At 38.1% G+C, this 23,028-nt stretch overlaps 1 protein-coding gene across 1 annotated transcript in view; it reads left to right on the forward strand.

Moving 5' to 3' along the window:
• The window catches only part of LOC109449927 (guanine nucleotide-binding protein G(q) subunit alpha), a 280,434-nt gene that overhangs the window by 96,797 nt on the left and 160,609 nt on the right, over nt 1-23,028 (forward strand). The window contains exon 2 of the mRNA XM_074330581.2: nt 2,715-2,899. Within this exon, the coding sequence (XP_074186682.1) occupies nt 2,715-2,899 (185 nt within the window). The remainder of the gene's footprint in view (nt 1-2,714; nt 2,900-23,028) is intronic.

Below are 23,028 nucleotides of genomic sequence, written 5' to 3' on the forward strand. Positions count from 1 at the left end.
TGTGTATGCACGCTGGGGGCACAGGTACTGGGTTTATTAGTACTTCCGGGCGGAGTCAGTAGCCCTGGATTCTGGTTTGGGCTCTATGGTTTCTTCATTGTGATTGGCCTTCAGAAGAGTTCAGAGTGTGAGTTATGACTAGAAGCACTTTGTAAACTACAGAGAACCTTATGAATAAGATTTGTAGAGAAAGGGCAGAGGAAAACGAGAGGGGATTCTCCACTGCCTTGCTTTCCCTGTCCTAACCCTTATTAAGCTGCGGCTGCTTTTCTTTTGGTATTTATATAGGCAGGGTCCCAGCAGGAAGCATATGGCACATTCCAGCTGGGTGACTGAGGTGAGTTTTATACAGGGACCTTCACCAAGGTGTGGGCCAGGTGTAGGTAACAAGTGAGGGCTGGGGCAATAACCAGGGCCCCACAACAGCTGAGCAAAGGAAGGGGCGTAGTTATAGGAACCTGGAGAGGGCCACCCATCTGGGGCTGGGGCCTTTTGAAGGGGAAACAGCACATCTATGATGCCATTACAGGGAGGGAGCTGAGGGAATAAATGCTCCCTCCTCATTCTCCTGCTCTCTGGTTTCCTCCCGGTGCCTCCTGTGGACTAAATCCAAGCAGAAGACTAACCAGAGAGCTCTTATGAAATCCTCGCTGGTCAGCCTCCTGGGGCACCAGGCAAGACAAGACAATGGAGAGAGGGGAACTCTGGGTGTGTCTGGGGCAACAGGAAATTCTTTTACTTTGGAGTTGATTTTTGGATTCTTTTTTCATTCCTCTTAAGTCTCCCCCCATTCATTCATTGGCCCCACATTCCACCTGTATTTGGGAGTCTGCATTAGTGTGATGCCCTGGGCTTCGTGACCAGGTCCAAAGAGGTGTTACGTGTGGATTGCTCTTGCCTGACATGACTTAAGGGAAACACTAGCCAATGCAGTTTGCACTTTAATGTTTCTTCTTGTTTTATTGTGGAAAAAAACTGGCAGAGATTGTAATTTGATGGTTATGTCTATAGTTGGGTTCTTAGAGCAAGTGTTTGGGTCTGCGATCGAGATAATACACAAAGAAGCAATCTGGTTTTTCTCCTGCATACTTTGAATTGCTTGGAAAAGTAAAGGCAGTAGTTTCTTTCTATAGATTGTTGATTATGTTGATTGACAATTTCATAGCTTTATTTCTACTGGAGATGCTACCTTTAAGATACTTTTTGCTTTTTTCCCAGTGTTTATAATTAGGATTATCAAAAAATTCGTTTTAAACTCTTTGTGTTAAGCTTGTTATTATAAAATGGGTTGATAACATTCACATTGCAGTGCTGACTTTATATTTCAAGGAATTCCAGATCACTTCACGTTAGAAGTTACGTGAAAATGATAAAGGAATTGGTGACAGCAGGACTATGGGGTTAGGAATCAGCTTTGATTATGTATCTGTGAAAGACTTCTGGGTTTACCAAGACGTCTGCAGTCACTTAAGAGTGCTTCTATGAAAACTGTCATACTTATTTTAATTTTTGAGAATGTTTATAAAGATAGTAATGAAATCCAACCACCAGAAAAATGAAATTAGGACAGAGGTTGTATTCCTAGTTTTTAGTTCTCTTTTTCTACTTTTTTTTTTTTTTTTTAATGCCTTGTAGTTAAGAAATGGCAGTAGGGATGCTGGTCATAAAGAGTTTTATTATCATAGTCTTCCATATTTAATATCCAAATTGGTACTTTTAGCTTTTTTCCACACTGTGAAGGGAAGACAGAGACATTTATTTTGGAAATCTCAAGGAAATTTCAAAGTGAGTGGGAAATGATTCAGAAATGAAGTAACATATAAAAAAACCCCACTTACTTTTAGAAAAATGAAGTTTTTTAGATTTATAGGTTTAGAATCTCCATAGAAATTCAGTGAAATGATATCATTTTTCTATCTTTCCTTCTTCCCATGGACATTTGTAGCTTTGTTAGGGATTATGCTCAGACTTATGGTACCAGAAAAGGAATATGGAAGAAGGAAAACATGATACAGCATAGAAGTAAAAGATCCAGTAACAATAAATTTCTCTATTATGTTATTAATCAGGAATGGGCAGAAGAAAGGAGAGTCACTATGGTTTTTCTGAAATAGGTGATTCCTCGGAATAACTCAGCCAACCAGACCCCCTTAGTAATCAATGCAGTTGCTGTCCAGAAAAATCCTCATTCTTATCTGAATACTGTGTTCTCTGCATACCCCATTTAAAAATAAGAGGAAAATGTCTAAAAATTTTCAGGCATTTTTCGCTTATCACTCTCTGAACAGCATTTGTGTGAGTGTGTTGTTATTTCCAAATCCAAATCCTGGCTAAACAACCCAGCCTCCTGGAAACATTTCAGATATTCTCCAGGGAAGAGAGCTTTATCAAGTATTTATTCTATTCAAAAAATGCTGTTTTCATTGTTTCTTAGAAGATACATGGTTACAAATCACTATCAAAATTCTGAGTGGCTTGCAAAGAGGTGACAGTTTTGTTTTTCTTTAAATTCTTCTGCCTCTGAAATGGACTCCTCATCCCTTAAATTTTGCTGAGTGTTCACTATAGGTGGCATTTCCACCTCCAGTGATGCCTCTCTCCTGTGAGGCTGCTCTCAGCAGGCCCTTGGGGAATGTCAAACCCAAGCCATCAGTTTCTGGTTTAGTTGTGGGAAGGTGTCATGGTCTGACCAGCTGCTGTTGTCCATCTTTCAGGCACAGGAGAGAGTGGCAAGAGCACGTTTATCAAGCAGATGAGAATCATCCATGGGTCAGGATACTCCGATGAAGACAAAAGGGGCTTCACCAAGCTGGTGTATCAGAACATCTTCACGGCCATGCAGGCTATGATCAGAGCCATGGACACTCTCAAGATCCCCTACAAGTACGAGCACAACAAGGTAGGCGTGGCTCCTCGGGGAAGTGCTGGCCCAGTGTCCAAGTACAAGCGGTCTCTCCACGGGGCCGGGATACAGAGTGGGTTTTTGAAATGTACTTTTTTCATCTCATCCTAAATGGGACTTTTAATGGTTCAGTAAGCTGTTTATACATGTTTTTTTTTTCCTTAAAGCTGTAAAGTCACACCTATAAAAAAATGAAGTTGTATTCTTATTGATAAATATATGGAGTTTTAAAATTTAGGAGTGCAGTTAGTAAGTTCAAGACACAATGTCAGAAGTGAGGGAATTCAGAAAGGAGGCCGTGGCCTTGCTTTACCTTCCACTCTTTGTGATTCCTTGAAAAAATAATGAAAACAGCTTAAGAACATTCTGTCCAGTTTAATTTTGGGTTTTGTAACTTCCTTTCAATAGTACCACAGGCTTAATTTTATTTCAAAATAGGTTCATCTGTCACTTCCAATAACCTTTCAAACACGTTTCCCTACAATTATGTTAAAGTCATGTAAACTTCTAAAATCACTTGAGAAAGGGTTAGGATAAAAATCTAAATTTCTAATATCCAGCATCATCTCTTAGTTGAAGTAGAAAACCGGGTTTTTTATTCTGGTGGAAACAAACGCTCTAATTGCTCACACTCCAAGTATTAGGGACTAGAGATGCATGATACCAAACGAGGTTGGTACATGTGATGGTGGCTTCAGTTTGAGTGACACTGCAGTTGCCCCCTAGGAAACTCACAGGCAAGGACTGGAGTTATACCAGACAGTGCCACCGGTGTAGAGGCCCCAATCTGAGGGAAGGGAAATCCATTTGGAATTTGTAGAAATGTCTTTATCGTCTGTTTTCTTCCCTTCCATTAATCAATCAGTACTTCCACTAATGGATACAGTCTTTGCTCCTTAGGGCTTGTAGGTGCCAATCTTGCAGCAAGCTGATAAAACCTCACCTCTTGTTGACAAAACACTGCATTTGCACCTACAGTTTTTTTTAGGGCTTTCAATCACAAGTTTCATTCTCTGAGTACTCTTGATAATCTACTCTCGAGGATATTTCCATATACCAGGATCCATAGGTAATAGCAAGAAATTGGCATGCCCAGTGTGACCCATAAGCTGAGATTTAACTCACAAAAAAATGAATCATAGGTAAAATAAAGCAATTTTGTGTACCTTCACTTTTGTTACCATCTAGAAGCATCTAACTCTACAGATAAAATCAGGCATATCTGTTTCTTGGATGGTTCCTTGAAATTAACTGGCTGTTTCTTATCTAATTGATACTCTCACACTTAGTTTTCTGATGCCAACCAGAGGGTTTTTCCACCAACACCAGAGACCCTCTGCAAATAATCCTTCCTGCTTGTATCCTCAAGAGTGAAAAAAGCTGCCAGCTTTCTGAACCTGGGAGTGTGGTACCTGAATCAGAGGAAGCAGCCTGGATATCTGAGCAGTATGAATTTAAAAGGATCAGGTTTTGTTTTTGTTTTTTTGCCCCTAAGAAATCTCAGTGTAATGAGTTCCTAAATAAGTGGCATGCTTATTTTGTTGCAGTTGTGAGACAATTCCGTTGAAGAAAAAAAATTTTTTTTAATACCCGTGACTTTCCCAAACTATGGTTGGTTGATAATACGGTGATCTGCTGAATTCTGGCTGAGTTGCCACATGTGTAGTATGACCAATAGGTGTTGCCGGTTTACACCTTATAATACAACACAGTCTTTCTTAATTATACCAAGAAATCATCTTTCTTGGATGCTCCAGTAGAATCCTGCAGGATCCTGCCTTGATGTTAGATTTTCATATGAAGATCATTTATTATACAGTCATGTAGGTGTAGAAGATGAAGTGGAATTTATGCTATATTCATACACACAATGAGGAATATTTAACAATGTGCAGTATCTGAGCTTTTTATATCAGTTCTAATTAAGTAGATTTTACTCTGTTGAATACCATTCAGTTAGAAATCAGCATCATGAAAAGATACTACATTTTTTCTCAGATACCCTAATTATCCTGTGAAATCTTCTCATCTCTCGGTTACTTAAAGTACTCCCTAAAATAGTGACATTAATGTGTAGTGACCTTGAATTCTTCAATATGTTTTATCCCCTTGAATTCATAAGATAAATTACTTTCACATTTGTTCCATTTTCACAACGACAAGTATACACATATTCTAACAACGCATCACACTCCTCTTGCTTCATCCAGCCTCACACTCCTCTTGCTTCATCCATTAACTTCCTGAGCTGGACCCACTCCTTGCATTTGTTAATGCTTGTTAAGGAATTCTATGGTCTCCTTCCTGTTTTACCCAACTGCTGCTTCCTCCTCGTAGACTTCTTCTCTATTCTCCTTCATTGTACAAAGTAATCCCACCCTCCTTTAGCAGAACCCACAGTGGAGTATTTATAATCATCTAGCTTGTATTAATTATGATGGTTTGGATGTTGATTTCATTTTCTATCTAGACTCTAAGCTGCTTGAAAGTAACTGTCATGTTAGTTTCATCTTGATAGTCTTCATTGTCCCCTGGCATTGTATCTTATACATAGTGGAGTCTCAAAAAGTTCCTGTTTTGTGAATTGGTAAATCCTTTGTAAGCTTAAACACCTAAAGTCTCCTCTACTGCCTCGAAAGCTGTTGAAGTGATTTGTTTCAAAGCAACAAATAGCTATCAAAATTGTTTTGTGTGTATAAGGGGATAAATGCACTGTGCTGTCAGGGATGCAAAGAAGTTTAATCAGGGCTCGGCAGAAATTTACAGTCCAGGAAGGGGTGAGAGAACAGCTGGGGGAGGGGCACACTGGGGAGGAGGAATGGCAGAAGTAAATGTTCAGAAAAAGGAATGTGCATGCAGAGTGTAAACTGACCAGTTTACTTTGGGCAGAATTCTTCTAGAAGAGAACTGAAAAACAAGAACCAAAGTGTGGTTTAGGATGTGCTTGTGAAAAGTTTTGAATCCAAGCTAAGCAGTCTGAATTTTATTTTCTTGTGTTTATGATACTGATTTAATAATAATATTTTATGTTTTGGTTAGAATTTTCTACAGCAATTTTGGGTTACAATGTACTCTGTATTCTGTAAATAGTTTAAGGGATTTAGTATGCATTTTATTGGTAATATAGGAAGCAGTGCGTTGCGATTTGTATTATGTAGTGACACTAAAGACAAAATAAATAGCCATTTAGTTTTTCAGAAAGCTTCTTTGCACTTGCTGCCACATTGGCCATGAGGTATGGTAGAAGCATAAATAAAAACAGTCACTTTCCAGTATTGTCCAACCTGTCTGTACTAGCTTCTGAGTTCATATATTTTATAAGGCAGAGCATAACTTACAAATGATGTAGCCTGTTCTTAACAGGGAAATTGCTCAGTTTTGTTTGCTGTGAAATTGGTTCTAGCTATGGAATGCCACACCAGGAGGTTGGAATTTCTTTTGCTCCTGCCTAAGTGTTACTACATTGGAGCAAGGCTCCCTCTGGTTAGCCAGGGGCTGGCGCAGTGATCTGGGGGAGTCCAGGCCACAATCTCTGCTCCACATGGTGGTGTGGTATCACGTGACCTTTCACAGACCTTCCTCAGTGTTCCAGGGCTGACTGGTTCAGGAGTAGCTTGTAATAAATTCTCAAATTTTACCAAAATAAAGATTAATTCTTCCCTGAGTTTGTATCTGTTATCCTGTTCTTGACCTTTCTTTGCCAAACAAGTAATGTTCATAGGTGAGCTGCTTGGACTCAGCCCAAGTGAGAGAACATGCTTGAGGACTTCTGAATATATGGTGAGCTAGGGTTTCTTTATTCCTAAATGATTACTTTGCCATTTCCCTAAACACAACTAGTGATAACTGATGTTAAAGGGACTAAATATTTGTCGCTTAGTGAAATCAAAAGATACATTTAAGTTTCCTCTAGGTGTAAGGCATCTGACTGTGAGATTACTACGTCATTTATTTTTCAAAAGGGAGAATTTTCATCACTCTTATTTTTTGGTTTCTTACTTTATGTAGAAATACTTCTCTGATTATTCTTTGCTTTGGTGCTGAAATCAGCTCTTAATAAAAAAGGAAGAGATGAACAGTTTCTTTGCCAACATGGCTAAGAACTGTCTTGAAGATGTGCTTGAAGAAGTAGATCACAAGGTTTTGATCCTTGAGTTTTATAACTTACTGTCTGTACCTGGCATTGGCACTCTTCCGTCATTGCCTGCAATACCGTGTTTCCCCGAAAATAAGACTGGCTCTTATATTAATTTTTGCTCCAAAAGACGCATTAGGGCTTATATTCAGGGGATGTCATCCTGAACAATCATGCTAGGACTTATTTTCCGGTTAGGTCTTAACATGGTACTTCACATGCGCGTGCCTCATTTTCTCAAGTCAGATTGCAGATTACCTTCACGGTAAGCAAGTTTCGAGCTTTATAATTCCTTGCCTCCTCCACAACATGCCCCAAGTGTTTTAGGAGCTTTTGTTCATTGAGCAGATTATTCCTGATACAGATCCTGTTATCCCTTTATCATTGCCTTATAATTTCTGTGAACTGTGAAATCACGGTATCCTTATGGCAATTTCAAAGTATTATTGACAGGCCTGAGCTCCGTTTGCCAGTCTCCAGAAGAGAAAAGAATCTGATGCAATGCTTCTTCAAGAAGTGAACTCAAGACAGTTATTGAGTAGAACTTAGCCACATGCTAAAGTCGGTAGGTAATGTCGTCACCTTTTCTTCTGTTCTAGTTTCTACTTTTAGACTCAGTAGTCCTCATGACTGGGGCTCATTTAGCACTTAGGCTGCAGCTGCCTTTGACTAACAAGCCAGGAGTCTGCAAGCCTGACAATTGTGTTTCCTTCTCTCCTGGGCAGAGAGGCTCAGAGGACTTGTTGCTACCGTACCTCTTGTCCTCTGTGAACTCTTAAGAAAGGACTTGTTACAGAGAAAGTACCTTGTTAAACACATTTACAGCTTTCTGAATTTTCTGTACCTCCTGAGAAAGCTAAGCTCACAGAAGCCATTTTCAAGAGAAAAATATAGCCAAGATTCTGGAGAACTTGTCAGCTTATTCCTGCCTTTGGTCAGTTGAACAAGAAATGACTGTACTTCTTTTTTTCAACATGAGAGAATTTTCTTAGTTTATAAAATGCTAAGAGACTGATTTCATTTTAATATTTCTCACCTGTATAATAAGCACATAATAAAAGCAGAAGTTAATCGGTATATATTTTAATCTGTTCCTGTGAAGAACTATATCAGTCAAGGTTCTCTGCTTGCAAGCAACAGAAGCCAACACTGGTGAATTTAAGTAGAAAGAGAATTTATGGGACTATGAGGTCACTCCAAGAATTGAGGGGAAGCCAAAGAACTAGCTCTTGGAAACCCTGGCAGGTCTTGGGGACCTCATCTGTGAGACGGATGAACTCTGGCTCTTTTTAGTCTTCCATGACTCCACTCAAGATTCAAATTCCTGAAAAATCTTGCCTGATTGCTCTAGCCTAGATTCTGTGCTAGCTCTCTGGACGAGGTTGGCCAATTTGATTGACAGTCCCTGAGGGGATTCTTGGGTACAGTTAATAGAAGAAGGGGAATGATGCTTGTTAGTGATTTAGTAAGTTATATATGAAATAAGTAGCTAAGTTTGAGCCCAAACACTGAATAGCTGAGTGACATCGGGATTGCCACATTTTCTTCCTAAGCCTAAATTTCTTTACTCTCTAAGCATGAATTTCCTCGTTTGTAAAATGGGACAGATAATAATAGGATTGTTTCAAGGGTTAAATAGACAGTTTATGTGAAAATGTTTTACAAATGATAAACAATTTGGAAGTTATAAGATGAATTGCCATCATGAAGAAAATGAATACTATTAAACTTCCATCTTTATTAAGAATAAAACAAAGAGAAAATAACATAAACAGCATGACCAGATTTAGGAGGTTTCTAAGAAAAATTTTCCTCAGAGTGACAGTCATTGAAATGGGATTCCAAGGGAGGTAGAGAAATCTCCTTATCTGGATGTGTTCAAAAATAGAATGTATTTTTAACATGTGAAATTTTTAAAGAAAATTTTGTTGCAATAAGACAAGGAGTGTACTAGACAACCTCTGAAATCCTTCCCAACACTATGTTCGTCATGCTGATTCTCTGATTGCAAAACTCAACAAAACGATGAAGCTGTTTTTAAAGTTATTTTGTTATAATTTAAAGCTCCTGCCTTTCTTGAACTTTGTCCATTCTAGCGTGCTTACGAAAATTAAAAAAAAAAAGACAATAAACAACAGATCATTTTGACAATGGTTTCTAGCTCAATGGAAGTTTTTCTTTCTTTGCATCTCAATCTCATGAGTGATTACAATATTTACATCTATGTAGGGTTTTTTGTTTGTTTTTTGTTTTTTTTAAACAGTGTTTAAAGTTGAAAATCAGGTGCTGGTTTTGTGGGTATTGTTAGTGATAGTTATTTTAATTGGATTGTTGGCTGCTGGCCAACAAAGATAGCCAGCACTTTTTTATAGAGAAACTTTCTACACCTGCTTCTATAAATCTTTGAAAGTTTTCTTTCTAATAAGTAGTTTGAAGGAATCTGGAGACTTTTCATAACTGATTTGATTCCTTAACCACCTCTTTTTCTGAGGTTGGCTTACCACTCCCTTCTCTCTAGGACTCTTGGGAGTTGGATTACCACTGATTCCCTAGTATTTATAACAACTTTCAAAATCACTTTGAATACTTTTCTTTCTCTTTTAACGTCTTGCAAATTCTTCCTAGCCACATTTTCTTCTCCTGACTCCATCCGTGTTCCATTGCAGTTCTTTATTCATTTTATACCCATGACAACCATGTAAAAATAGACAATGAATATGAGATTTTTTTTATCCCTTTTTCTTGGCTAAAATTAATCCATAATCCCAAGGAATGCTGTCATTTATCCAGGATGAGTATCTTGAGTTCAGTTTTATCAGAGGGGACTCGGAAGCAAAGAAAGACTTCAGCAATAGACTAAGACTGCTTTCTTTTCTTCTCGCTCCTTTTTGTATTTTTTATATGCAGAAAAGTATACACATCATCAGTATTGATTCCACGCATTTTACCATTGTGAGCACATTTGCATCTAGATCTGTTGATCTGAGTCAACATGACCAGAAGCCTCCCCATCCTACCTTGTAGTCAGTACTCCTAACCCCCAAAGGCTGACTACCGTCCTGCCTTCTTATAACATAGATTTGTTGTGTTAGTTTTTGAGCTTTGTATGAATGGAAGCACACAGTGTGTATTCCTTTGTATCTGGTTTATTTCTCTCAACATTACACTTGTGGAATTCACCTGTGTTATTACTTATAATTGGAATGCATTTATTGTCATTGATGTGTAACAGCAGTACCCCACAGAACTTGATGAAAATGCTTTATGTCTGTGCTGTGCAGTACAGTAGCCACTAACCACATGTGGCCCTTGCGTCCATACTGTGTAGTTAGGGTGACTGAGGAACTGGGCTTTTACTTTTATTTAATCTTTCAGCTTTACATTTACATTTATGTGTGACTATTGGTGACTGTGTTGGACAGCACCGTCATAGAATATTCCATTTTATGAATATGCTACAGCTTGTTTATATATCCTATTGTCAATACAAGTTTGGGTGTTTCTGGCTATTACAAATAATGCCAATATAAACATTCCTGTACTTCTTTTGGTGAACATAAGCATGCATTTCTTTGGGGTGTGTACCTAGGATTTGGAATTGCTAAGTCAGAAGGTATACAGCTGGTCAGTGTCAGTACATAGATAGTACCAAAGAATTTTCCAGAATGATTGTACCAATTTATACTCCCACCAGCTGTGTATGAGAGTTCTAGTTGCTCCATATCCTTGGCAACACTTGGGGTATTATTAATCTTTTTTATTTTAGCTATTCTGGTGGCTGGATAGTGGTATCACATTGTTGTTTTAATTTGCATTTATTCAGTAAGTTGGAATAGTGAGTGCCTTTTCATATGTGTAATGGCCATTTGGTTATCTTTTATAGAATACTTTTTACCTTTTATTCTGTTGGGTTTTCTAATTTCTTATTGTTTTTCTAGGATTTCTTTATATGTTAAGGATGTGAGTCTCTGTTGATTAACTGTATTGCAGATGTCTTTTGTGACTTGATTTTTATTTTCTCCTTGGTTCTTTAGTGCAAAGAAGTTCTTAATTATAATAAGCCCAGTTTATAATTTGTTTCCCCTTCTGATTAGTGCCTATTGTATCCTTTAAGAATAATCTTTGCCTATTTTAAGGTCATGCAGATAATCTGCTTTCTCTTCTAAATTCTTTTTTGTTTTGCGTTTTTACATTCAGATCTAAAATCTACTTCAGATGGATGATAGAGTATGATGTAAGGTGGGGGGGTCACCCTTTTTTCCCCCCCATATGGATATCTAATTAACCCACTTAATTTATTGAAAAGACCATCCTTTACCCAGTGCAAGGCAGTGTCTTTCATCTTTGTTGCCCATCAAGTGAATTTATGTGTGAGTTTGTTTCTCAGCTCTCTTTTCTGATCCATTGGTCTATTTTGTATATACTTGTGTCAGTACTGCATTAATAACTAAGCTTTGCGATGAATTTTATATTGTGCAGTATAAGTCATTCAGCTTTGTTTTTCTTCTTCAAGATACAAGAGCTCTATTTATTCACTTTAAATTAAAGGTACCTTTAATAAAGAATATTTCTTTAACGGGTAGATTTCCCAGGGTGAATCCAAATATTATAATTGTTCTCTATAACATAAACATCTTCCCTTTCTTGGGGCCTCAGTATATTTCCTTGTTGAATCTGTGTTGCTGCCTAGCTCAGTACAAGGACTTCTGTTTTTCCTAGATTAATAACATTGCATTTTTATTATTATCTCATTTACAAAAGATGGTGGAGCTCTGTGTGCTTTTGCCATCATTCAATGGGGTCATCACTCAATGGGGTCATGTTCTTTCTCACTTTAGTATTTCCTTTAGCAAGAGTGGGGGCTGGACTATGAGTGCAATGGGATCCTACCAAATTCCCTTTCTAGGCCAACACTGCTCTGCACCACAAACATCAGGCCGATTTGGCACCAGAATCCCTTCTGATTTTATATCTTCACTATCCATAACATATTAAAAGGATTGAACAGGCTCACCTGGATTTTTGGGTTTTGTTTTGTGGTCTCCAGCTACCAGCTATTGTGGAAATAGACCATCTAGTGTGGCTCATTGTGAGGGCTGTAGTCAGGTAAGAAGGTAATGCAAGCTGGTTTTGCCCTTTCTTTAACAGTGTGTTAATCCTATTATGTAAATTTTTTATTTATTTAGGTCTTCATGAGGATATTGGGAAGCAACTCATTTTGGTGAAGTAGGGATATTAAGCACAGGCAGAACTGAAGACATAGGTATCCACACACGCACATATGCATGCACACACTTATGTGTGATTGCTGCCTTGTGCATTAGAAATGACCTTTGGAGACTATGTGCGTGGGGATAAAACTGATGAAGACCAGCATCCTCTCCAGATTGTATATATATAGTTACTGTCCTCAGGTAGTGTTTTCTCAGCTTACAGGTGCCCGATCTGCTTTGAAGCCCATCTCGTTTGAAAGTAACTCATCTCTTGTGACTGTGTTCAGCTAATCCACATTGTTTAAAATTGGTGAAAGAAAATTCACATTTGAGGGCAGACATAGAGCTTTAGTTATTAAAATTAGCACAGTGTTTGGCACATGGTTCTAGTCTGTTGAATGAATGAATGAAAGTATCTCTTATATGCTAGTCAACATACACCAATTTGGCTGTTTTTATAAAAAGAGAAGAGTGAGCGCTTTAAGGAACATCACTGATTTGTGCAAACACACCAGAGAACTCTGCTTAAGCAGTCTCCCCCTAAACCCCTTTCAGCCGCTCAGACGTTGGATGTCCAGAGACTGACAGCTGCCATATTAAATACATGTGGCATAGTTTAACACATTTTAGTAGGAAGTTGTGAATCTGGTCATTTGGCTGTTCTTTGTTAACTCCTGGCAAAGCATCACATAAATACTTTCTTTTTTCTTTTAAACCAAGTAATGCATGGTTTTCCCCTTCAATTTTAAACCACTGCATCTACTTTCAGTTAGAGAGGCGGAATATATCCTGTTGGAACCAAGAAAAGTGAATGCTTAATGGAGTCTGATGGGATCTAGGGAGGGTATGTAGCATTTTCCTTCTCATTCTCACCCTACTGAAGAAATACTTTCAGTTCCGGGCTTACTTTTACCTTTTGTAGACACCTACTAAGTAGGGCTTGCTTAGTATTTGGCAAAGCAACAGTTTTGCTTATCTAAGTCACATGTATCAAAACCTAAAATATTGTTGTTTTTAAGAAACTGTACTCTTATTCTCTACTATATTCGTTTGCCCTAAACCAATTATACGTGCTACATAATTGTGCTTTTAAATAGTGTATTGTTAATATACTCTTGATCTTCATGGACACATGGGCATGTATCCAAACACAAATATCAGCAAGCATAGGTACTTTAAAAAATAATGACATTTTTGTGACCTCTCACATTATATGACACTTATGTTTCAAGAGATTAAAAAAGTACTTCATTAAAAGCTATGATTACTATTTTTGGCTGATATATTGTAAACATATACTTTGAACACATTCCCACCCCCCGCCCCATTTTATGTTTCTTAAAGTGAATTTGCTGAGGAGATACCTTTTAAAGTTCTTGCCACCATTACTTTGTAAGATGATTATGCAGTTTTCTTATAATAATTGTATGATTTGTTCACAATGAAAATGACTTCGAGGAGTGGATTACTGGTATATATCGAGAAACTTGGTATCACTGCCGAGTTCTACAAGACTATCAGATTGCTTGGTAGGTTATCAGCTCCTTTCAATGTACACACATCCTCTGTGGTAAGAAGTCTAAGGTTTTGAGCTGAAAAGCAGGCTGCATTGACAATAGTAGACATTGGCATGTCCGGAGCGAGCTAGACAGTCGGTGATTATATGGTAAGAGCTCAGCTATTCAGGTGATTGTTTGCTTTGTGCATTCTTGAAGACTAGCCTAGTCTTCACTTTCTTGACCTTTTTAGCCATTTTTACTGCCTCTTAGGCTGTGCCTATGGCAAAGTGATAAGAGTGTGTAGCTATTTGGTCATAGTACACTGCAGCCAAACCCTCACTAAAGTTGTGTGTTAGAATACTTTTGGATTCTATTATCCTCCAGCTGATCTTGATCCTATATTCCATATTGTAATGAAAAATTTTGTGTTAGCAGTGCTGTCAGAGTTTTAGGAATTTTGGCCTTGCCAGGGCCAAGTGCAGTGTCAGTATGAAGATACTTCTTCACTTCAAAGAATATGATATTGGCACAAAATGGCCAATACCATATACATTGCAGATGGTCTGTGTAGATGTTGTGCAGTTTGTGCCCAGCCATGGGGGAGAATGGCGGCCCCATGGAAGAATTGCCCTTTTCTTTGCACAGTGACACTATCACTTTGCCAAACACTCCATGGCAGATCGGATTCCTTTTTCAAATTTGCATTAAAAGTGCCGTATAGTCCGATGGCAGCTTTGGGCCATCCTAACTAAAGAAGAGGTTGGAAACAGTGACTTTACATTTTAGAAGAGTACTTTGCAAACTCCAGTGTGTGTATAAATCATATGAGGATCTCGTTAATGTGCAGATTGTATTTCAGTGGATGGGGGGAGGCCCATGATTTTTTTTCCTGACTAGCTCCCAGGTGATGTTGAAGTTGCCTGAAGTAGAACCATCTTTGATTCTCCACCACCATAGTTCATATGAAATCATTAGGGGGCTAACCTTTGGAGAGAAGGTCCCAGAACTTACACCTTAATAGTATTTCTGCTGAAGAACATTAAAGCAACTTAGTTAAACTTTCTAACGTATGCCATCCTCGTCTGAAAAGTGAAGGTGATAACGGAACCCACTTCATATAATCAATGTGGGCATTAATGAGATAATATAGAAACAAAACTTTTAAGATTATAACATCAGTATAGTAAGTGTCTACTAAATGGTTGTCGAATTCTTTCCAGGAAGTACTAAGTCAGAAGAAATGTATGGGCCTTTGGGTAAACTGCAGAATGTGTTAAGGAGAAATTGTTGGTTGTTTAAATATATTAAAGAGGCTGTGACCCAAGAATGAGACATGGGTTCCCATTATCAGGTACACCAGTGGTTTCTCGGAAGCAGGGGCCTGGCCTTTGATTGGACCTAAGAGAACTGGTGTAGAGTTTAAGTGATGGTGGGGACTGTAAATGAACGGATTCCCGATCCTTGTTATGGCTGGGGTCACGGAGCAAAGGAGCACTGACTGGTTCTTCCTTGATAATCAAAGTATCTTGTTATCTTGACTCCAGGGTGTTCACGACTAAGAGAGGGTAATTAATCCAGCGAGGAAAAGGGAAGGAAAGGGAGAAAAATGACCTCGGTCCAGTGCTTTTGGGCCCAGTATAATGTCAGGTATTTAATATGCTCAAAAGTATGAGGCGTAGGTGGTAGCATTCTAGTTTCACAAATGAAAAATATTTAAAATGTGTTTCCTAAATCACTCAATTTGTAAGTTCATGGGGCTGGATTTTAAAAGTAGAGCTGGGCTTAATTATTCCCAAAAGGCAACTCATGTACTTGACTCCATAAACACCTTTGGCACCAGGACACACATGGTTGATTTTCTTATGAGAAAAAAGTAGGTGGAGTTCTATGCTGCCACTCCAACTGTTTTTCCATCGCTTTAGCCAGGGCCAGAGGCAGACTGCTCTGCTCACTGCTGGGTCCCTCGTGCCAAGCACAGTGCCTGATTCACACATGGCTGCAGTAAATATTGTAGAATGAATGGATCCAAATTTAAGCAAAGAGAGCTGATTGTGTGATACTATTATTGTGGACCTTGTAAACTCTTAATTCTGGCAACCATTCATTTGACTTCTGCTTCCTGACTGGATACTTTTTTAAATTTCTTCATGTTTTTGATTGATAACACGGTTATTTGTTTAATGTCTAGTTAGATTTAAAAAAAATAAATAAATAAGCATTTTTTATCTCCCTTAAGGCCAGAGGAAGTTTAAGATGTGCTTTGCTTCTAGGTATTTACAGTTTCATTGGAGGGGCAAGATTTACTCCATAGAAAGTTAATTCTTTAACTTGCAGTCAAGACAAAGATTTCTACACAAAAGCATATATTCTTTTTTCCTTCTGTAATTTCCCTTTCTTTGTCCTCCTTCCTACCATTTTGGGTGGTGATTGTAGTGGTGCATCTGGCACTGAAAGGTGTCTGTTTTCCAATGATTGCCCATGGAGAGATCTTTTCTGGGAGCCAGGGAAGGTGTGTGAGCTTCTTCTGCGTTGTTGGGCTGCCATTGGATCTTGACTGCGATAACGATATGATAACATAATTCTGTGAAACTTATTCACAAATCAAGGAAGTCGTTGGAAAACTTGTTCATCAGAAAAATTACTTGACTATGAATTATAACACATGTATCTGTAATATGTGAAATTAAGATATTTGGATGGGTGTTTTCTTAAGGACTAGATTTTTTTTTTTACTTTCATTTTTCCCAAATGGAAATACATTGATTTTTTAAAATATAAATACAAAATAAATGTGCTCATTGTAAAAGAAAATTGAGACAATGTATAAAAGCAAAAGGGGAAAGTAAAAATCGCTTGTAATTTTACCATGTGAGAAAGCCACTGTGAACATAATGATATATAAACACATTAAGATTTTAATTATGTACGTATAATGTATGTCCACTATCCCCTATCTAAAATTCCTTGGGCCAGATTACTTCTGAATCCAAAATTTTTTCTTTTTATATTTTAGACAGGCAGTTTGATAAATACACTCTATATTTTAGAAGGCCCTCCCCCCCCCCATTGAGGTATGGGGTAGTTTCCTGTAATAACATTTCATCAGCAAAATATTAATATTTGCAATTAGTGGAATAAAGATCACACATAGTCTTGTGGCAAGTCATGAAGGACAATGAATTAAATGAATTACAAAAAACTCTTTCAGTTCTTGGAACTTTTGAGATTTCAGATTATAGATAAGGAAGTGTGGACCTGTATATAAATACTGATTATTTTTATTGGATATATACCATAAATACTTTTTTTTTGACATGCTTTCTCACTTGTTCTGTGATGAACATCTTTCCAGGATAAATTGCTAGAGATGGAATTGCTAGGTCAAAAGATATACATTCTTTAAGGCTTTTGATAAAGATTGCTAAATTGCCATCCTGAAAGATCATACTAAATTACAGTGGAGGGTTTGAGATGTCTGTTTTTACCACATCTTTGCCAACTCTTGAGTTTTATTAGTTTTAAGTCTTTCCAATCTAATAGGTGAAAGTGACACTTTAGTTTACATTTTTTAATACTAATGATGTACTTGTCTTTATAACTGTTTGGCCGTAGAGCTTCTCCTAGATTCATTCCAGAGATTTTGACATTCGCAAATTATACTGGGGCTATTATCTTATGAATTGTTGGAGATATTAATTAAATGTCAGGTATGATCACTTAACATTGGTTATTTCACTTAAAATGTGATTGCAATGAAAGAACAAATGTCACTGTAGGTGTCAGGAAGCTCTAGGCCAAATATGTGTTTAATCCCTGGCTGGCATGCTGTGCTCATTCTCAAACGTGGCTCATCATATGTCCCCATGGTTCTTTTAGCATGGACAAGTATAGTTGTACATACAGTGAGGACTCTTTCAAGGATCATTTAGATAGACGTTTCCTGAATGTGAAAGTGGTATTGAATGGCATTCACATTTGAAGGGTTCAGTTTGAAGTCTCTCCAAGTTACATCATCAACCTATAGGTGAGATTAAGCAAGCTTATACCAAATGGCCCCCTGCAGTTACCTCATTCAATTTTCTGACAAATGTAAAATAGTGCGGCCACGCTGCTTGTTCTAAAGAGGAATTTTGATGTGTCATCCTTTCATTCTGTAGGTCTGAAAAGATTTCCCGTAAGCCTGAGGCAGTGGTTTTCAAACATTGGTAAGGTCTGAAATCACCTGGGGAGCTTAATTACAAGGCAGATACTTGAGCCCAGCCACCCAGCAGAAACCTGAGCCCAGTCCAAGACCTTGGACTGCCTTGAGAAAGGTAGCCCAGCCCTGATTTTAATCAGATTATTATAATAATAGTAATAATCATAGAAGTGATTTTATTCTTGTTAATATAGGCATTGTTAATAAATAACAATTCACATAATCATACAATTCTTATTAATGGTACTGTTATGAATGTTGTAAATATATCTGCTCACTCACTATTAATCAAAGTTCCATGTTAAGTGAATGAGGAACTTTAGGATTCGTCATCTTTAATATCTGATTGAATTTCATTTCCTGGTAATAGAGAGTGAAATAAGGGCCATTCTTAACTTTTGAACATACAGAAAACAAATATGTGCAGCATTTTTATGATAAATCATTTCAGGAGGGACATTAGTTTACTTTAGTTGAGCAATAGACTATTATAAGCAAACTAGAATTTTTTCTATTGATACTATCTCACAATCGTATATTTTGTTATAGTTTACATTTAATTTCCTTACAGTATGTGTGTATCTATCGTCTTTGTCTGTCTTTTTTTGAAACAAGCCTGTAAAGAATCTAGCTGCTTCTTTGGTGATACTATCACAAACATTATTCTGAACAATTGATGAAAGAAAGCAGAGCAAGTTTGCATCATTTTCAAACATGTCGATATGTTTCAACATTCTAAAGTCAAAGAAACATAAAAGAATGTTAGCCTACACCAACTTTAATTTGGGTCACCCCAAAAGACCTGCTAATTATTTGACATAAGCACTAATTATTTTGTGAACTTTGTTCTTAAAACATAAGCAAGTGTGAACTTCCATCAAATACATCACCCAGATCCCTTTGTGTTCTGGAAATTGATTATTTGTGGTCTCTGCAGTCAGCCGTTTACTAAGCTAAAAGCAAAAGTATGCCAGAATGAATTGGGAGAGACTTTCTGCCCCAGTAGAAGCAGGATGTATCATTAATCTGTGAACTTTCTCCAGCAAATGTTCAACCTAACAGGGGAAGGGGCTCGGCTTTATCTTAGATCAGCAAGTCTGCCCTGGCTTGCCAAATTATCCAGATAGATATAGAAAGTCAAAAGAGTCATTCCATCACTGTCCTTGTAAGGGCATTTACATTTTGTCTTCAATTTGAAAATGATTTAACGGGATTGTTTTGTTTTGTTTTAGTATTTCCCTGAAACATGGACTGACTGTTAGGTGTGAGGAAATAGAAGCACAGATTTTTAGGTGACCCGCCCCCACCCAGAAGTCGTACAACCCTGGAGCTGTAGTTAGGAAGATGACAATCCACTTTTGGACATTTTTTCCCTCTCTCCTTTAAAAATAAGTATATTTACTTGTGCTTTAATGATGGGTTTGGATTAGAATGGCCAGTAACAAATTATTTTGCTGCCCACCTTTTTCCCTCCCAGCTTCTCCCAGGGTGAATCACTTGCCTACCTGTAAAACAGACAGAGCCTGAGTGGGAGAATTCTCCTTAGCCCCTGGGGAAAGGGAAGGAAATTAGCCTTTAATGGGAGCTTTACTCTTAGCTAGCTGTTTGTCCCCACCAGGTACCAGATGTCCTAGGACATCAAGGGTCTCATTTTATTCCTTCCACTCCCTGCTGTGGCTCATGGTTAAGGAAGCCGAGTGGCTGATTAGGCAGCCTTGTACATCCTCTCGTCTCAGGCCACCACGGACAAAGCTGGATGAAATGTTGCGGTCTCCATTCAGATTTATCCTGTTTCATTCCAGAAACACATTGGTATTCATTTTCCTACCCCAGTTTAGATTTTGTAAACCTTATTCTTACGTCTGAGATCACACCACGTCATCGATAATATTTTGTGGATTATTGATTTTTTAAAACAACTTAGATCTCCTGACCTTTATTATCTTTAACATTTTCACTTGCCTTTATTTCTTTCTTGCAGTTTAAAAGTAAATAATTTAGCTGATGTGCCATGTCAGACCAGGCATCTCAATCTGTTACGACCATGACCTGTTAAAGTGTTCCTCTCAACTCTGTTGGCACAGCACAGTTTTATCGTGGAAGTCTGCAACGAGGACGAGATTTTTAATTACGAAGGATGCTGACGCTAGTAACCAAAGTAATATTATTGAAAAGCATGCTTGCTGAAACTTAGAGATATACCACAAGTATGAGAAAAGGATATTTTTTCATCAGCTAAAGTATATTATTTGGAAATTAATTGTGATGACAAGTAGAAAGCAAATGCAAGACCAGGTATAATATAATATAACATAAGACCGGGTCTCATATTAATTTTTGCTCCAAAAGACGCATTAGAGCTGATGGTCCGGCTAGGTCTTATTTTCGGGGAAACATGATTTTATATATATATATAAATATTTATTTATTTGTAGCCTGCCTTAGGTATCAGAAAAATCTGAAAGTTTCATTTTTCTTCATTCACTAGATTATAATAAGTGTAATGTAAATTTAATCCTAAAATATGGGTATTAATTAACCCCATTTACTAATAAAGAAACTGAATTCAGAAAACCTAGGCAATTGGGCTGAAATTGCAAAAGTGTAGGGAAGATGGGTTCAAAACCAAGACACTGAGGAATACAGGGTAAGGTATAATCTCATCCTCTAGGGATTGTGTTGTTCAGTGAGGGACATACATAGACATTTACCAGATACTGAGGGAGTGAAGAGGAGACTGGAAAGGCTCTGCTGGGTGATGTTTGCACTGGTCCTGAAAGATGAGGAAGGTTCTGACAGGTGAATGGGAGTCAGGGAAGGTGATGAGTAAAGGCGCAGAATAAGAAAGCACAGGGCCATTCCGGGGAAAGCTGAGTAATACGATGCTGAGTGGTATGACAGACCAAAGACAGCAAGGTAAGGCATGTTTTATGGAGGGAGGTCAGGCAGGAAAGGTACAGGGGAACCAGATTGTGAGGACCCTCCAATCCCAAACTCCTCATATTGATGCCAACTGCCATGGGGGCCGCCTAGAGCCCAGGACAGACAAGGAGGCAGTGGGAGCCTGTGTTTTCAGATTGCAGGTGAGGTCAGAGTGACAGGTGGCACTGTCTATAAGCAAGAGGAACATCTGGGAAATGAGGTGATGAGAATGTCAACTAGGATGAGGGGATGAATGTGGGAGAGAAATGGCAGCTTGAGGGGGGAACCAGAAGCAGAATCAAGCAAGTTATTTGTTTGTTTGTTTTTTTAACTTAAGAAGACACCTGAGTGTGTGACTAGGTCAGTGGAAATTTGCTGGTAAAGAGGGAAACAGTTGACAATAAGGAGAACATGAAATAAAACAAAATTCTGGAGAAGCAGGATACCCAATGGTTTGAAACTATTGGAAGTGAAAAGAGACTCACTGAAGTTCAAAGTTTCAAGTAGAGAAGAAGGCAGCTTTTGACACACATTCCTAATTAATTTTAAGATCATCTGCTGAGAAAGAGGGGAGTGAGGGAAGCGGGGGGTCAGGGTTGTGGAAAAAAATGAAGGAAAAACATTGGTTGGGGTTCAGATAATTGGGAATTAGTGAAAGAGAGTCAACCTGAGATGAATTGCTGCGACTTGCTGAGTACCTCATATCTCACCACAGGTAGATGTTATCAGCCTGCCCTACTGGGTAGCAGATTCCATACGGTCATCCCTGAATTTTCCATGATAAGTGAGAACAGGTATAATATGAATAATTTAAATCTCCAGCGAAGCTCCAAATCTCATTTAGCAATAAGCTTCTTTTATAGTAAAACACTCCAGTGTTCCCTGATAAAGTGTCAGAAGCAACTTTTTTGACTGTGGTATTTGTACACGTGATTCTGTCAGAATGTGGAGTCCCTCTGGCCTGAGATAGCGCAGTGACCCCAGAATCACTCATTGACTTAGTAAAGAACTATGTTGAGCCAAGGAATTCGATTCAGTCAAGAAACAGCTTTGAGCAGTCTGCTAACCCAGTGAACAAGTGGGCCCCAGAAGGGCTGAACAAACCCCAAAGTGGGCAGTTTGGCAGCGTGGAACAAAATTTAAATTCTGTGTTCTTTTGCAACTAGGAATTCCTCTGTGCAGAATTTGCTGCGCTGGAGTGAAAACTTTGAGACGGCAGGGATCGTACCTGCTTTGTTCCTGCTGAATCGGCAGTACCTAGCACAGTTCTGTGCATGTGACATGTGCTCAGTACATGTTTGTGCAATAAATCTATGACTGAAATGCTTGTAAGAGTGTGCAGGGACACCATTCTCCACCAGTATTGTCTGAGGTCCGGCCAGATAGTCTTTGACATCTGTGCTTCTGCCACTTTCCATCCTGCACTGGATGTGTTGCCCACCTCCCCATTTGCATGTGTTGCCCACCTCCCCATTGTTCCAGATTATTTTATGAGATGCTCTCATATAATCCTATTCCTTTCTTTCTGAGCATTTATCCCATTTGTGACTATATATCTGTTAATGGGATTCTTTGAAGAATGTCCATCTCTCTCATCAAGCTCTGATCTTCCTAAGAGCAGGCTAGTAACTGCTCACCATTATATCCTAAAGGTGTAGCAAGTACAGTGCCTGGTACAAAGTGGGGGTCAGTATGCATGCGTACACACACACACACACACACACACACACACACACACACATTAATAGTGAGTTATGTTCTGTATAGTATTTTTTATAATAGTGAAAACTTGGAAATGACCCAAATATCTATCAATAAAGAAATAAATTATGGTATAGCCACTCTTTGGAATTCCATGCAGCTGAAATAAACAGTGAGGTAGAACTGTATGTACTAATCTGGGAAGTCACGAGTCACATATTTATTATGTTTTTTTTTTAAAAACTTGCAAATTATTATGCATAATACAATCCTATTTTTATATAAAATAAGGAAGTAAAAACCCCAAAATGCATACATTTATTATAAGTGAATAGCAAAAATGCTAGATGAAGGAACAATAAACTCTTAAAAAGGTTGATTGATTTTTGAGTTGTGAAATCAATGCTCAATTTTTATTTCTTTTGCATATAATTTATTTGAAAAAAATAGCCCTTTGG

Source organism: Rhinolophus sinicus, chromosome 16 (assembly GCF_057876585.1).
Source record: "Rhinolophus sinicus isolate RSI-liver-muscle chromosome 16, RSI-T2T, whole genome shotgun sequence".
In the NCBI taxonomy this organism is placed as follows: domain Eukaryota; kingdom Metazoa; phylum Chordata; class Mammalia; order Chiroptera; family Rhinolophidae; genus Rhinolophus; species Rhinolophus sinicus.